Source organism: Mycetomoellerius zeteki, unplaced genomic scaffold (genome assembly GCF_001594055.1).
Source record: "Mycetomoellerius zeteki isolate Tzet28-1 unplaced genomic scaffold, Tzet1.0 scaffold105, whole genome shotgun sequence".
In the NCBI taxonomy this organism is placed as follows: domain Eukaryota; kingdom Metazoa; phylum Arthropoda; class Insecta; order Hymenoptera; family Formicidae; genus Mycetomoellerius; species Mycetomoellerius zeteki.
In genome coordinates, this window is record NW_017255965.1 from 2321882 (window position 1) to 2337687 (window position 15806).

Here is a 15806-nt window from a genome sequence, read left to right on the forward strand (position 1 = left end):
TAAATATATCTTATTATGGAAAATTACGTAAATAACAGGATATTTTGAATATTTTCTGTAGTTATCCAAATTTTAGTAATATTATGTAATATAACAGTTTAGTAATATTATGTAATATAACAGTTTTTCACGTATTGCTGTTGTAATGTATAATAATAATAATAAAATGTATAATAATAATAAAAATGTGTAATAAAATGTATAATAATATATAGTGCGAAATGTATTGTCATATTATCGTTCCTATAACTATACATACATATTGTAATTGTACTTCCACAATCTGCTTAGTTATAAACCAAGAAATTATTTTTATTTGCATATTGCAAATTTACAAACGCGTGAACGTTTACAACTATTATAGTGGGTCTCAAAATTACCCACTATAATAGTTGTAATTTTACACAAAAATTTTTTACAGTGTGCTATGTAGTACAGATTACGTCATATTATGAGAATATTATAAGAAAGTCACACACAGATACTTAAAATTTTTAATTAATTTTGATTTCATTAAGAAAGATATGACAAAAGAAGTGATAAAAAGAAAAATAAAATAGGTATACACTATTTTATTGGTTTACAACTAATGTTTCATCGCCGATCCTAATGAAATTCTAATAAATTCTTGAGAGAGAATGCTTGCAACTGATGCAAGTTGTAATATTATCAATAATATAATACCCTGAGCGATACTCGCATATTTCTGTAGCGATCTATTGCTAATAATAGTTTACAAAATTCTAAATTATTTTAATATACAAAAACTTGCTTATTTATTATGAATTCCTTGTGGTACTAAAAAATGTTTTCTTTTTTAAATTGGAAGATTTATAAATCTTAAAAAAAATTAATGATAATTATTAAAAATGTCGAATATTATTAAAGTTTCATTACAAAAATAATTTTGTCTGTATTTCTTTGTAAACTTATCAAAACGTTTTTAAAAACTTCTTGTATGTCAAGGTGCTGATTTTTAGGTAATTCCTTGAACATCTTTATTGCCATGGCTTGGCAATTTGAAAACCGCTTGCAGGTATTCGAGATATCATCTGAAATTACTTAGAGATTAAAGGATAAAATATTCGACTCGATGCTATGTCCGATATTAGAAATTCCAGCGCGCAGGCACCCCTAGATAACATCATTTATGTGCTCTCGTCTGTGTGTATTCCCATTTGGAATCACAGCCGAGCCATCGGAAGAAATTCCCGTTAGTATGCTCCCATCTTAAGTTGCAATTTAAATGCGCGTTCTCAGTTACCATGTAGCTCCCGTGAAAACCTCTCATACGAAAATTCTAGATTCTACGAGACAACAAGAAGCGTCAGAAAGAAACAGAATGTATTGCAAAGTTATCGTCTTTATTACCGTCTTATCAAGCCAAATTTGGATTATCGTCATATCTAAACAAGTTCATAAAGATAACTAAATTTTTCCAGGGAAACTTTTCATTTGGAATATTGAACTGAAAATTTTATGTTCTATCGCAAAAGCACAAAGATGTCATTATATAACAGATATCATTATATAAAACTAGCCAGTCTCCAATTTAAGTTCTCTCGGATTAATATCGGATAATTCTTATACGGATTATTCTTAAACTTTGTGGAATTTCGATGGTCGATGAAAAACGAGCTCAAACTAAGAAGATCCAGTCGATTATTGTCGCTCTTTCCTCAAAAGAGAGACGCTCATGCTGCTGCGTCTTTGCATTCTTCGCCGTTCCGTCGTCACGGAACCGCCACGTCCGGAGAAAAGAGAGGACGACGAAGAAGGTGGCAGGTAAACCAGTTTCTCTGAGCCCCGGCGGGACCCTCGGCTCGGGTCGAGGTCCCTCAAGATGCCCTTCGTTCAAGAATTCCCAGGCCTCAGAGGAGTCCTGGGTTCAGTCCGGTGTACCTTGCTCTGCACCGCGTCTAACGGTCTGCCTATTGTCCCCTTTGGGGTCCGTAGCCTGAGGCCCTAAATCGCGATCTGGGCGCCCCGAGATCCATCACGCACCCTCTTTCCTCTTTTCTCCATCTTTTCGATCATTCGCATCATTGACGAGACACAGATGTACAAATTTTTTCTTCGAACGAATCGTGAAATGATGAAACGAAGTAGATATATATGACAGACAGACGGAAATATATTTATTCTCTACGTTAATTCTTTACTTTGCAAAGTAGTTTTCTTTGAAATTCCAATTATAAAATAATTGAAAAAAATTAGAATTGAAATTAATACATTGAGCAATTAATTGTGATACTAATTAGAATATAAACCTTTATTTCAATATAAAACAATAGTATAAATCTAACTAATAGCTTTTTTGACACTGACTTTTTCAAATCGTGTAATAGACTTGACTTTTCTAAAAGCAAAGATTTCCAGTTACAAAGTGGGTTGTCTACAGAGTTCTACACTTTGGACAAATTTATGAAAAAATTGAAAATCGATTACGACGTTTACATAAAAAAATTCAAAATTATTAACACATTGACATGCGTATATGGTCGGCTTTATATAGAAACTGCTGTTCAAAATTTACTTGACAATAGGGAAGACTATTTGAAACTAGGGAAGCTCCTTTTTCGAATCGTGACTATCAAAAGACGCATTCCGAGGTAGTTCGAACGGAATGCAGCCGACAGGATGCAACGTTGCACAGTCGCAGTCGCTACAGGCGGCGAGACGTATCGCGAGGTATATAATGGTTGCCCCGGCTGGGAAAGAAGGCGGATGGAAACGATGGAGAAGGCGAAACTGGATGTAGCGAGAGAGGTGCAGCGCGAGATGAAAGGGAAATGACGGGTATAAATGGCAGATATGCTGATCTAAGAAATTCCATAGGCCACAAGATATCAGGAGATCGTAATAAGTAGGGAAATAAAGAGGAAACGTGAAATAAGAAATCTAGGAGGAGGACAATATAAATTATATGGCAACAGCACAGTTTATGACGAAAGTCTCATGAATAGTCTAAAGAAGTTCAAAAACATAATATAAAAGGAGATGCTTACTCTCTAAATTCTTTGAAATAGAATTTCACTCTAAAGAAAATTTAGCTAGTCTTGAAAAAGAGCTCAATTTTCAATCTTTAAAAGTGAGTTTTTACTCTTTAGAGTAACAATTCACTCTAAAAGTTTTAGAGAGCACGAGATTTAAATCTCCCTGCAAACTCATTGAGATAAAATAAAACGGAAATACATAAGAAAAAATAAAAGCCCATAAATAGCGACGCAGAACATATTGACAGTAATTACAAGCGGAAGAAGCAACCTCGTAAAGAGAATCATGGCCATAGGAAGAAAAGCGACAGGTAAAAGGAAATTGTGTGAGCCGGGAAGAAATAGAAGGATACATGAGAGGAGAAGAAAGGCGATCGTTTCGATCTGAAATGGACGAAGAGCGGGGTAGCTCGTACACCTTCTACGTTCCAGTGGAAAGGACGAAAAGGATAAGTGGAAGCGCAAACGCGCACGTTTGTAGGAGAAGAACAACGAATGGCAAAGAAAGGCGAACGAGGGAAAGGGAACAACAGGGGGAGGGGGGAAGGGAGAAAAAGGGAAGAAGACGGCTCCTTGGCTCCCCCGCCTCCCTGTGAGACTTCCACGAAGAGAGACCTATGGGGTCTTGCAGTCCTCGGCTTCACGAGCTTCCTCTACTCTCAGCACAGACCTGCGCGGAGAGAATAAAAGAGAATAAGAGAGAATAAGAGGCGTAGGCCTGGCATGGGTATCGTAGTTTCTAACTTCGTATTATTATACGCCTTATACGGCGGTATGCCATACATCACGGCGGTGAGTCGGTTGGTTTTACCAAGAATCAGGACTCAGTCTTGACCAGGATTTGATGGCACTTTCAGGACACGTGTTCGTGATTAAATTTAATTAAACGCGCAGATTTCAAAACGAATCTTAGAGGGATAGACAGCACCTGGCAGATTAATCGCTTGTCTTGTTAATCCTAAATGACTCTTGATATTGTTGAATTTTTCGGTATAATTAAATTAATACGTGATAAGGAGATATAAGAAATACGAATGTAATATTTAATTTGCTTTATCTGTGAGTTGTATGTTTAAAAATGCAAATTAAAAATATAATTAAAAATATAATCTCTTTTCTTACTAAAATTATAATAATGTAATTTTAACACTTTTATATAAATTATATATAACTTTTTATAATTACGACGATACAGTTAAATGACGAAAAGTTAAACGAAAGAGTTAATGAAAAGCAAAGGCTCAGATATTATTCTGTAAAATAATTAAATCATTAATATTTGTCTCTTCACTGTTTTATGGAAAAAATAAAGACAAAGTCAAATATGTGATTTCTTCCCTTTTAAATAAAGTTGAATGGTTACTAGAATTTATTTTTGAATGTTTCATGTTCATTGCATTACTCATTGTGTAGATTAATATTCATTAACGTTCATTATTCAGAGCATTCTAGATCTACCAGCGCGACTCTTTAATTAATTACAGCGAATTTTATTTATAACCATCGTATAATAGAATAAAATCACAATGAAAGATCATTTACAACAATATCTACATTATCTACATGTACTATATGCTTGTTATTATTTTAGTGGAGACTGGCGTTTCACGTTATGAAAATTTTCATATTGGCAACACAATTAATATTTCAATCGACACAAAGCCGATGCATAATGAACATTCGTGCATTCGTAAACTTTCGCTGTCCTTTTTTGCTGGTTTTACTGAATATTTAATTCATGCTGTTTCATAGCGTTTTTTTTTCTATCGATAGACGTAACTCGTATGTATAGGACAAAGAATGCACCGCGCGATCTTAACGTTCCATCGCGTAGACATATCCAGGCTATCTTCGCCAAGGTCAAAACCAGTTTGGCCATCTTCCGAAAGAAAAGCAGCATCGTGCGAGGCTTTTCCATAACCAGTTTCACTTGGCCCAGATACTCACGTTCAGATACCCAATGTCGTTTCCGATCTAGATCGCATGAGTCTTTTAAGGAGAGTTCATCCTCGCGACTTAAAAATTATCTTGTTAAACGTCATTATAAATACCTTAACTGATTTTAACGGTATAAGTTAAAGCACAAATATATAAATAAATTGTGTACAAACTCTTCAAATAGTTTTCATCTAGAAACTCGTTCAAGTTTTAAGTTCGAAAAGTTTACAATAAAACGAGGAATCGGAAAGTTGAATTGCGAAGCAATCCAATACTCGAGGATTTCGTAAAATAGTTATATCGAGAAATGTTTATATATATACAACAGAATAAGATTTTTTAAAAATACAAATAACCAGTTTTGATTTTTTTTTCTTTTTCGCAATATATCGCTCGACTTTACTCTGCCATTTTACCTAATTCAAATTGGAAATATTTTTCAAGTCCGAAATATGCAATCATTTTAAGGTTCAATTGTGAAAAATGTTAAGATTAACTTTTTTATTCAAAATTGAATCATAAATTACGAGTTCCAATATAAAATAAAATAAACAATAATTATAATTTGCTTTGTAGATATCGATAAAGTTATATCTCTTTTATTTTTCATCATTTGCGCCAGACAGATATTGCGTCTATATTACACTACTCACGTTTGATTTTGTCATTTATCTACCATCACCCTTTTCACCCTTGCAATTTGTCAATCTGTCACTGGAAAATAAATGTTCCGTTAATTTTCACGGATCAAAGGAAAGTAGACAATACGTTAATTAATACCTCGCCCGTCCATCGTATATAAATGTTTCGAATGAAAAATTACGTCAACTTTATTGCGATTCCACCTCGCGCCTTCTGTTACGAGTCTCAAAGGGTTGAAAATGAACGAGGTGTCACGGCGTGACCTCATTCGCGTCGACCACCGGTTGCTTCCAAGTCATTCGTGAGAGATGGAAGAGACAATTCTCGCGCCTTTCAGAAGGAAAAATTCTCGACATCTCACCGGAATATAGAGTGATACTCGGAACAAATGATTCTCGATTCGTTAGTCACAGTGCTCGCCAACTCAACCACTTTCACGATCAGTTCGAGCCGATAGTTACGTTTCAGTCGTTTCGTTTACAATTTCCGGGGTCAGGAAATTTTACGTACGAAACAGCTTCCGGCGTCTTACGCCTGGCGCGTGTCATTTCCGGTCTATGAGGAACGTTAAACTGGAACGGCGAGTGTCGCGTGCGGAAGGAAATTGCGCGTCGGCGCGGCGACAGGATGCAACCTGATGCACGACGTACTAAAATATCCGCGTGCAAGAAAGGGCGGGGAGACCTTCGATCGGATACCGGTTTTACGGGAAACTATTAGCTGTGCAAATCACACGACGACACGCACGCCATTAATTACGCGTGTACGTTCAATCCCTTTATTTATTAACGTAATTGAACTGTACGTATATATAATAGTTTACAGGAGTTTACAGGAGTGGCCCTTCCTTGCCCTCCGATTGACAAACGCTATCATTAGTCATAATTTAGGTTCATTCTCGATTGAAAACTTTTCGTTTTGCATCATTTTGTATCATTTATCATTTTTCTATGCGATTTTATTAACTTTCTGGAACTAACGCCAAAATATGTAACACAATTACTGACGTTGAGTCTGTAGAAAAAGAGAAAGAGAGACCCATTTAATTTATGTTAATTAACACGGTGCCGCGCTAATTTTAAGTGACTCGCGCCGGGCTGTGTGAGTTGCCGGTGACCTACGACATTTTTGTTTTCGTTTATTATATTTCTCAAATAACATGTATTTTATAACAAAATTATTGTTAAAAAATTTTTTAAAATTATTATTATAAGAAAGGCCTAATATAACATGCATTATCTATCATTATGTATCCATATATATAGCGCATTAAAAATTATTTTATAATTACGTTTCTTTTTATAGCTAAAATAAAAATGAAAAATAGAAAAATAAAAAATGTCCTGAACGAAAAGTTCAGCGTGGCACAAAACGTGTTAAAAGACACTAATTAATTTTAAAGAATCAAAATGATATAAAGGAATAAATACTAAGTATACATATATATAAAATAATCCAAATTTGCAAATGTAACATAAACAAAATTTAATTGTTTGATATTTTTGACAAAGAAATTTTTAACTGAGTGAGTCCTCAATACACACATTGTCAGCTCTGAAGAATTAAATATTAAATTATAATGGAATTGTTTAGCTGTAAAATTATTTCTCTCTATTTAAACCACAAGAATTGTATAAAAATTTTAAATCCGATATTAGATCATTCGACGATTATGTTAATAATAGCAATGGATTTCCAAGTAAGACTTACAAAAAAATTGGTCTTGAATAGGACACTTGAATAGATCACTTGAGAAGTGATCCAAATGAGATTAGATCAATGTAATCCACGTCTATCTTCGAAGTTCATTCAAGCTATTTTTTTGTCAGCGTTTCGTGGATTAAATTTTAATCGTCTTAGGGGCGACAAGCGTCTTTAACTCTTGCGCAACCGATCGATCAATATTAAAGCGAATAACGTAAAGGAATAGGTCGCTAATTAAATGAAATACAAACTTGTTGAAGTAGCGAAATCGTTATTTCCGTTGCAGCACAAACTTTTGTAATTTGTCGAACGTTAACTCCTTCGAAGTTGTTTATTTAGTTTTCTTTTTCGCAAGTTGTTTCATTATGAATTACGACGAAACTTTATTCTGTATACTTAAATGTAATTTTTGTGGAGCATTCGAGAATGTCTTTATTAATAAAAATATTTGTAACTCAACATGCAAAATTTTGTATTTATGAGAAACGCTGATACGATTTTAACATTTTCGTTTCCAGCACCAACCTCTTTTCTCCATCGCTGTACCTTTCACCACGAGAATGCCAATTCGGATTACGATACGCGGTCATATTTATGACATCACGAGGTTGCCGGGCGGGAATAAACGAAAGTTGCAGGATTACTCTCACTCTCGTCGTGCTTGGAACGAGAACTCGTTTCTCATGTATAACAACAAGAAAGAGGGAGCGAACAGCTACTTAAGCTACTTTTTCATCTTGCAATGTTTTGTCGCGCTAGCACGATGTCAACGTTTCTAGAAGAAACTTCATCGCGTATCGTTATTTTATTGTGATGCAGGGGCGAGACTAAACTCTTTCGCAACTCTTTCGTAAATATATTAATATATGTATATGTATGTTAGCTCGTAACCTTGCACCAATTGCAACTTGTTCCCACAAAAAAAGATACACTTTTTTACAATTACACAATATCATTTCTTTGCAGTATCCGTATATTATTACAACCAGCTACATTATCGTCGGTTACATGAGATTAGTAACGTCAAGAGTATAAAGTGACTAACTATTTATAACAAGAACATTAAAGATTTATTTCGGATATGCCTAAATAAATTTAATCATTTTTATCTGACGGATTACAGGAAGAAGGATTATTAGGAAGAAAGGAAATTACTAAGCAGAGTTAATTAATCGAGAGATTGCTAATGATATTGACTCTGTGTTTGGGATTAAACGCGAAATGAAAGGAGAGATATAAAGCGCTTCAGAATAATTTTTGAAGTAAAAATGATTGCGCATTAGTGAGAGTAAAAAATTAATGTAAAGTTAAGCCGGTTACAGTAAAATCAGGTCAGGTTAAGTTAAATGTTCACATGCGATCATCAAACTTTCGAATAAAATCGTCGTGTATTATTATACAGAACGCGTTTGTACGAAATAAAATATATCTCGATTTTTCTTTCGCGAAAAAGTTGTCAGAAGAATAAATTTTCAACCCGTTTATGTGCATCCTAAAGTTTATTCCATGTGTAACTTTCCACGGAAACCTCTACTAGTTGAGATTTTTCTATTTCGTATTCTTTCTTTCTCCGCATACTTATCAGATTGTATGTCAGAGGGACGTGATCCTTCCGAAACCAAACTGCACGATTCTACTTTTTGCAAAATTCTTGATTTTAACTCTTTATATACACAATAATTTTCCTGTCCGTTGCTACACGTGATGGATCGTATCCTGTGTTAATGCCTTTAGACTCTGTGTACATTGTAATGTAATTTGAAGACATTATCCATTGAAATTATTTAATTCTATTGACATCATCTGAGATCAAATATACATAAATAATGTACATGTTAAAAAAATAGTCAAAAATTTGAAAAAAATAATTGTTTAATATGAATTATTCATGAAAGCGTCCTTGAATTAAAGTTTTTTTAGCCTGATTTCAATAAAATCAGGTATGAAAGAATTAATTTTCATCACTTTTATAAGTATATAAAAATTATTAAGTGATTCTTACATATACTTTAACATCTTTAGAAAGTATTTGTAAGATTGTGAAATTAGAAAAGTTAGAATACTAATTACTTGGTGCGCTTAGTATTTTAGAGAAAAGAAATACGCAGGATACGAATGACCTAAATGTGTGTAACAATAAAGATTAATATTAAAGTGATTAGTTTTTAATTTTCAATACGTTTTATTTCGTGGATTAACTTGATTTTTCAGACTTTCGTAAAAAATCATTAAAAAACTAGATTGTTTCAATCATAAATAATGCGGGACGATTTCCAAACTTCATTTCAACAATAATTTCAGGCCACACCCTATGGACAATATACACAAAGGTAAAAGTCATATCGATGCATTAATATCCTACGGTCGGAACAGATATACCAGACAAAGCATGGTATACGCGCATTTCGCAGACTCCACTCGAAATACCGGAGTGCATAATGCGTTTACATGATTGCACTGCGTATGTATGATCCATCATACAATTTTATCGATCCACGCCGTGCCGCGGCGTAAAAGGCTGTCGAAATGTCTGGCATTCCGAACTCACATGCGCGTCGGTGGCACGTATAACATACAGAGGGGGAGTAGAGTATCTTTCTGCGTACAATAAACCATAATATGCTGCGAATGTGCCCGTCCGGTATGTCCGCGGATGCGTAATATTTAAATAAACCATGAAAAGTCGAGGAACTCGATCGAGCGTTAAGCAGTCGGATAACCTCGACGAAAAGTCCTTGGAGAAAAGCTATCGATGAATTAAATCGTCAACCGACGTGACGTGGCATTCGAGTGTTTTCAACCGATCATTTGCGAAATTTTTATATATTTTTTTGGCATCGTGAATATGAAAACATATTATAGATAGCCGAATTCATATTTTGATATTTGCATGCGTCATTTACATTCGAATTTTATTGGAAAGCTTTTAAAAAATACTGTAACTTTATGTATTCGGAGGTTTACATATATTACTGAATCAATTAATGATAAAGATTATAAAATAAATATATATATATATATAAAATATATAATAAATATAGCAATTAAAACAAGAAATAAAAGCTTCCAATTAATGAACTTTAAAATAAACTTTGTCTTTGATACTACATTTCATGAAATCCTTCAGGAGAGTATTTTGTTAATTTAAGATATTTTCGCACTACCATTTTTATACTCTTTTTTAGGAATTTTTTGAGGAAAAAATATAAAAGCTATAAGCTTGAAAAAGCTGTTAGCTTGAAACTTAATACATTTATTTTTTGATGTTTAAATGTTCTTCACAAATTTTTTTAAACATTATAAAAGATTTTGTTGCCAATTATTTGCAAATTTGTATGGGCATGTTAGAAAAACATCGATTCATGATGACTCATGTAGTTTTAATCTGATTGAATTAAAGTTTTTAAGGAAAGTTTTCAATAACTTTTTTGTTCGACCTACAATTAAATAAAAATTCCAACTTTTCGATTTTTCCAGTAAGGAAGAAGCTAAAAAAAGCGAAAAAATTGAACTCTTTTTTGAAACTTTATCATTTTTTATAAAAATCAATTTTTTAACTTGGTTGTAGGTCGGACGTAAATTGCACTTATAATAGTTTCTGAATTTTTTGTTTCTGCATCATAAGTCATAGCTTAAGATGACATGATTATCTTGAAATACCTGAAATACAGATTTGCAAATAATTACCAAAAAAATCTTTTATAATATTTAAAAAGTGTAAACATTTAAACATTAAAAAATAAATGTATCAAGTTTTATAGCTTTTACACTTTTTCTCAAAAAATACATGGAAAAGATACTGAAAGAGAGAATACTCCTCTAAAAAACTATGAAGAACAAAAATTTCTAACGAGATTGTTATAAACACATACTCAGAAAAAACTAGTAATGGCAACTATAAAAGTGATAACTGGTGATAACTGGATAAGTTTGATATGACAAGAAATAAAAATTTCCAATTAATGAGGTCTGAAATAAACTTTATCTCTGATATTAAATTTCATGAAATCCTTTAGGAGAATATTTTTTTTAGTTTAAGAAGATATTTTTGCAGTACCCTTTTTATCCTCTTTTTAAATTTTTTAAATTTATTATTACCACATAAATGGTAAATTTAAGAAAATAGTTATATTCGCTATAATCACGATAACAGTTACTGAATAAAAGTATTTTATTTATTATTTATCTTGATACTGTAGTGTATTCATATTTGAATAACAACAATAACCATGAAATAAAAATGTCAAATTCAAAATACTAAAGAATTCCTATCGATTTAAACAATAAAATGATAAAATGAAGGTTATTAGGAATCGACACGGCAAATGGATTTGCGCGCAATAAATTAATACAAAAATTCATTTAATAAAAATCAATTGAAAATGCATTGATTCATAAATTCTACGCCTCGGTTCTAAATTGAGCCATCCTCAGTACAAACAGTTAATATATAAATGATTAATGTGTAATGATTAATATTTTAAATTATTATAATATACAATTTTTCATAATTGAGAGAAATGTACAATACGTATGGTTATTATTACTAACATTATAGCAGTAATAATCATAAAAATGAAGCCTCTAATCATAATTACTTTACCATGCAATTATAGTCTTGAATACCACCTTTCTCTCAGTGTTTAAACATGCGTCCGAATGACAATAAGAACTGACTCAGGCATCAGACTACGCATTGAAGATTGAGGTTGAAGATTGAAGATTGAAATTTGACCAATAAGGACAAAGAAATTTTAGCTCCTTTCGTTTCGATTAGTCAAATTTAAATTTTTCAATCTTCAATCTCAATCTTCAATGCGTAGTCTGATTCCGGCCTTAGATAACTCGGTAAGATACTGTTATCGACGAGATAATAGTAGTAGCAGTAATTGAAAATAATTACGTTTTAGGATCGGAGAATTTATACTGAGACGTAAATAGCGCGAGTCTATTTCGGCGCGCGCTTTGGAAGCTTGTTCGCGCGGTTTGAATGAACGACGCGCGCGAATCCCGCGGGTAAAACGATGCGAGGTATGCTCGAAGAAGACCTACGTGTCGACCTACACGAGCTCAGAGATCGAAAGTCTTCGAGTCTCGCATGGATCGCGAACTTGCGTACGAGGTGTCGCTTATCGCAATTGTTAAATCGAAGGATCTCGTTAAGCAAACAAAAGATGTTTCCCGCTTTCTATACTCACTACAAACACGGATGGCCTCCATCTTTGAATTTAAAACGTAGACAAAATCAGTCTTCTTTTCTTCGCGAGAGGTGCCAGAACGGCGTCGCCGCTGAGGTTGAGTCGAATCGATCGAGAGATAAGATTAGAAAACGAGAAATTTCTACCATCGGCTTATCGAAAAGATCGCAAGCATGCAACAAACCTCATCCTTCCGTCCAAAAGAAATTGACTCGTCGGGATGCGCGACCACCTACACGATTTACGTCGCGGTGGCGCGGCGTTCGGACTGTTCCGGCCGTTCGTGCCGGCGCGACCGAGGCCGACCGAACGCCGCCGAGCTCAACCGAGCGCGGCCGAGCGCGGCCGAGCGCAGCGGGAGGCGGGAGGACGCGCGCGAGCGGCGTCGGGTGTGTACGGAGCGCGCGCCGGTACGTAGAGAGCGATCGTTGTTCGAAAAAGTCGAGGTTTTCGTGTACGTGAGGTCGTCAAGGAGTCGCTTTAGCGGGGTGTGCACGTCTTCCACGAAATCGCACGTTAAATTTGACCCACGATCGTCGAGTCGCGTTATCGGACACCTCGAGACGTGTCTCGTCGGAAAGAACCCGGCACGTGCCGGCTGTTTCTCTCGAGCCACAAGCCGGCGAAAAACTAACCCTCAAAGGCAACTGCTGAACTGCGTACGGAGACGCTTCGACCAGCTTCGAGAGGTGAGCGTGTGAAATTTTCGATATGATAAAAGCCCATGAGTCGTGAGATATAGTTCCTTCTTCCACTCGTGAATCTTTGACCGTGGAGAATCGGACAGTCAGGGGAGAGTCTGCGTTTTCTTCTAATTAAATATAGGGGGAATAAGTCCTTCGTGTGGAACCTTGAATGCTCGTGAGTGCTCGAGCGACGCTTTGATATAATATACGGGACGGCGCGCCACGGAGTTTTTGTGTCGTGCGTTTTTCCAACGATGACGTTCAACGGCGCATCTGTGTGTACGTTAGCCGCGCGTTGCAAGAGTCGGGGCATGAGACCTCCTTTATCTTTTTACGCGCAGTTTCATACGCCGTCGGAATGTCGGAATCAGCGTATGCGACCGGCTATCCTCGCGCGGTGAAAATATTTAGATTCTCTTTCACGCGACATTTCTTTCATCTGGTTAGTTAGGTTTATGAGAACACACCACGTTTCTTAAATTCATGAGAACGCCATGCGTGTGTGAACGTCGGTTCTCTCTCTCTCTCTCTCTCTCTCTCTCCGAGAAGAGCTCTCGGGAATTTAATATTCTTCCCAGCTTTGTCATTCCGCGAACTGTTAGCTTATAAAAAAATTTCTATTTACTAATGTAGATTAATTTTTATCTTGATTTAATGTACTCTTTATCTTTTTCTAATTTTTAGAATTAGAAAAAGATGGAAAGTTAGTTAAACCAAGATTAAAATTAATTTACAGTAGTAGAAACGGGCACTACTCTATTTTCTTGTCTTAGTTAATTTTTTATTTAACCACACTTAATCTGATGATAATGTAAAATTGTATTTTTTAAGCTTTTATTTATTTAATCAATCTCGATTAATTATTAAACTAATGATTATGTAATGGTAGCTTTAAAAGTTATTCTACAAAATTATCAGTTTAATAGATTGACTATAAATAGAAAAATATAATTTTTATTATTTTAGTGTTGTGTTTCTACCGGTTGATGGATTTGAGTCTTTAATCTGTTCTTGAGATTATGACGCCAAAAATACAATTTTTACATTAGGTCTGTTTGCGTTGCTTGAAATTCCCAAAAATTTTTACACTTAAAAGGATATAAATACGAGTACATATTCGAATTAATTGAAGAGAGAGAAAGCAAAGATGCTGAGTGCAAAAAGTGCAAGCAATGCGAATAGACCTATTATCATCAGTGCGTTTCACGCATGATGCACATGATGCATCATTTTATTCTTGTTCATTAATATTAATATTAAGATCCAACTAGGAATACCGACCAAAGAATCAGAAAAAGATGTAAAATAAGTTATAAACTGAGATTAAAGTTAATCTGCATTTCTATCAATGTAGATTAACTTTAATCTCGGTTTAACTTATCTTTTATCTTTTCCTGATTTTTAGGCTGGTATTACTTTTTTATCTTTTCTGATTCTTAGACTGGTATTCCTAGTTGGATCTTATATTTAAAACCGTTTGAAGTACAGTCTTAAGATGTCATAAGCCAATCACAGAGCAGTATTAGCACCTTAATTACTTAGAAATTGCTTGCCGCATACACTTTCTGTACCTAACAGTAAGGCTGCGTTTGAAAACGCTACCTGAGTGCCTCCAAGTATTATCTTATCCTTGTTTAACATTCAGTGAATAATAAGGATAAAATGCTCGGAGGCACTCAGGTAGTGTTTTCGAACGCGCTCTATTCATAATGTGCGTTTCTACCAATGTAGATTCATTTCAATTCAATTTCGGTTCAATTTACTCTTCATCTTTTTTTAATTCTTAGAACTAGAAAAAGATGAAGAGTTAATTAATAAGCTAAGATTAAGATTAAACTACGTTGGTAGAAACAGGTATAAGACACATCGTAAGAATTAACCAACCATAGTCAAGAATTATAAAAAATTTTCTGCTCTGATTGACTATGGAAAGTGTGTACAGTGGTCTTTAAGATGATCTTGAAATAAGAACCAACTGATGTAAATACCGATCTCATAGAATTAGAACAAGATAAGAAGTAAGTTAAATCGAGATTAAAGTTAGAAATGGACACAAGTCTAACCTCAAGTTAAGCAGAAAATGAAAAACTGAGTCTCTAAACGCGATCGTTTCGTATGCGTGCACGCATATACATAAATTACGATTTCCAAGCACGTTCGCGCTTGATTTCAAACCGTGTTGATATTTCTCGTCGATCCGAACATGTTCAATATCAATCCAAAGACTTCGGAGCGCAGTGTATTGACAAAGATCCGTCTGTCGATTACAGGTACGTAATCTTGAAGTTCCTATTCGATTTGGATCCCGAAGTCACACCGACGGTGCAGACGATTGAGAGTGACAGCCGTCCTGGTGAGTAAATGAATATAGTGAAAACGAGCGAAAATTTCCATCAACCGCGAATTCCAAGGACTGGTATCCCTAGAAGAGTGGCCAATCTTCTAGGATTCTAATTTGATTAAAAATATACACATACATGTGCATTGGTAAAAATACGCATTACAAATAGGGCACGTTCGAAAACGCTACCTGAGTGCCTCCGAGTATCATTTTATCCTTATTGTTCACTGAATGTTGAACAAGGATAAGATGATACTTGGAGATATTCAGGTAGCGTTTTCAAACGCAGCTTTACTGTTAA

General features: G+C 34.7%; 1 protein-coding gene across 1 annotated transcript; it reads left to right on the forward strand.

Annotated features, from left to right (window-relative positions):
• Positions 1–12651: 12651 nt before the first annotated feature.
• LOC108721357 (uncharacterized) lies at positions 12652–15500 on the forward strand. The gene is made up of 2 exons (XM_018445880.1): positions 12652–13167; positions 15435–15500. The coding sequence occupies exons 1-2, from the start codon at positions 12652–12654 to the stop codon at positions 15498–15500; spliced, it is 582 nt and encodes a 193-aa protein (XP_018301382.1).
• The last annotated feature ends 306 nt before the right edge of the window (positions 15501–15806 follow it).

What these genes read in the sequence shown, in the direction of transcription:
- LOC108721357 (XM_018445880.1), top strand. Translation starts at nt 12,652, where the DNA reads ATGCAACAAACCTCATCCTTCCGTCCAAAAGAAATTGACTCGTCGGGA. An exon ending in GCTTCGACCAGCTTCGAGAG is followed by an intron (nt 13,168 to 15,434) that starts GTGAGCGTGTGA and finishes TGTCGATTACAG; the next exon opens with GTACGTAATCTTGAAGTTCC.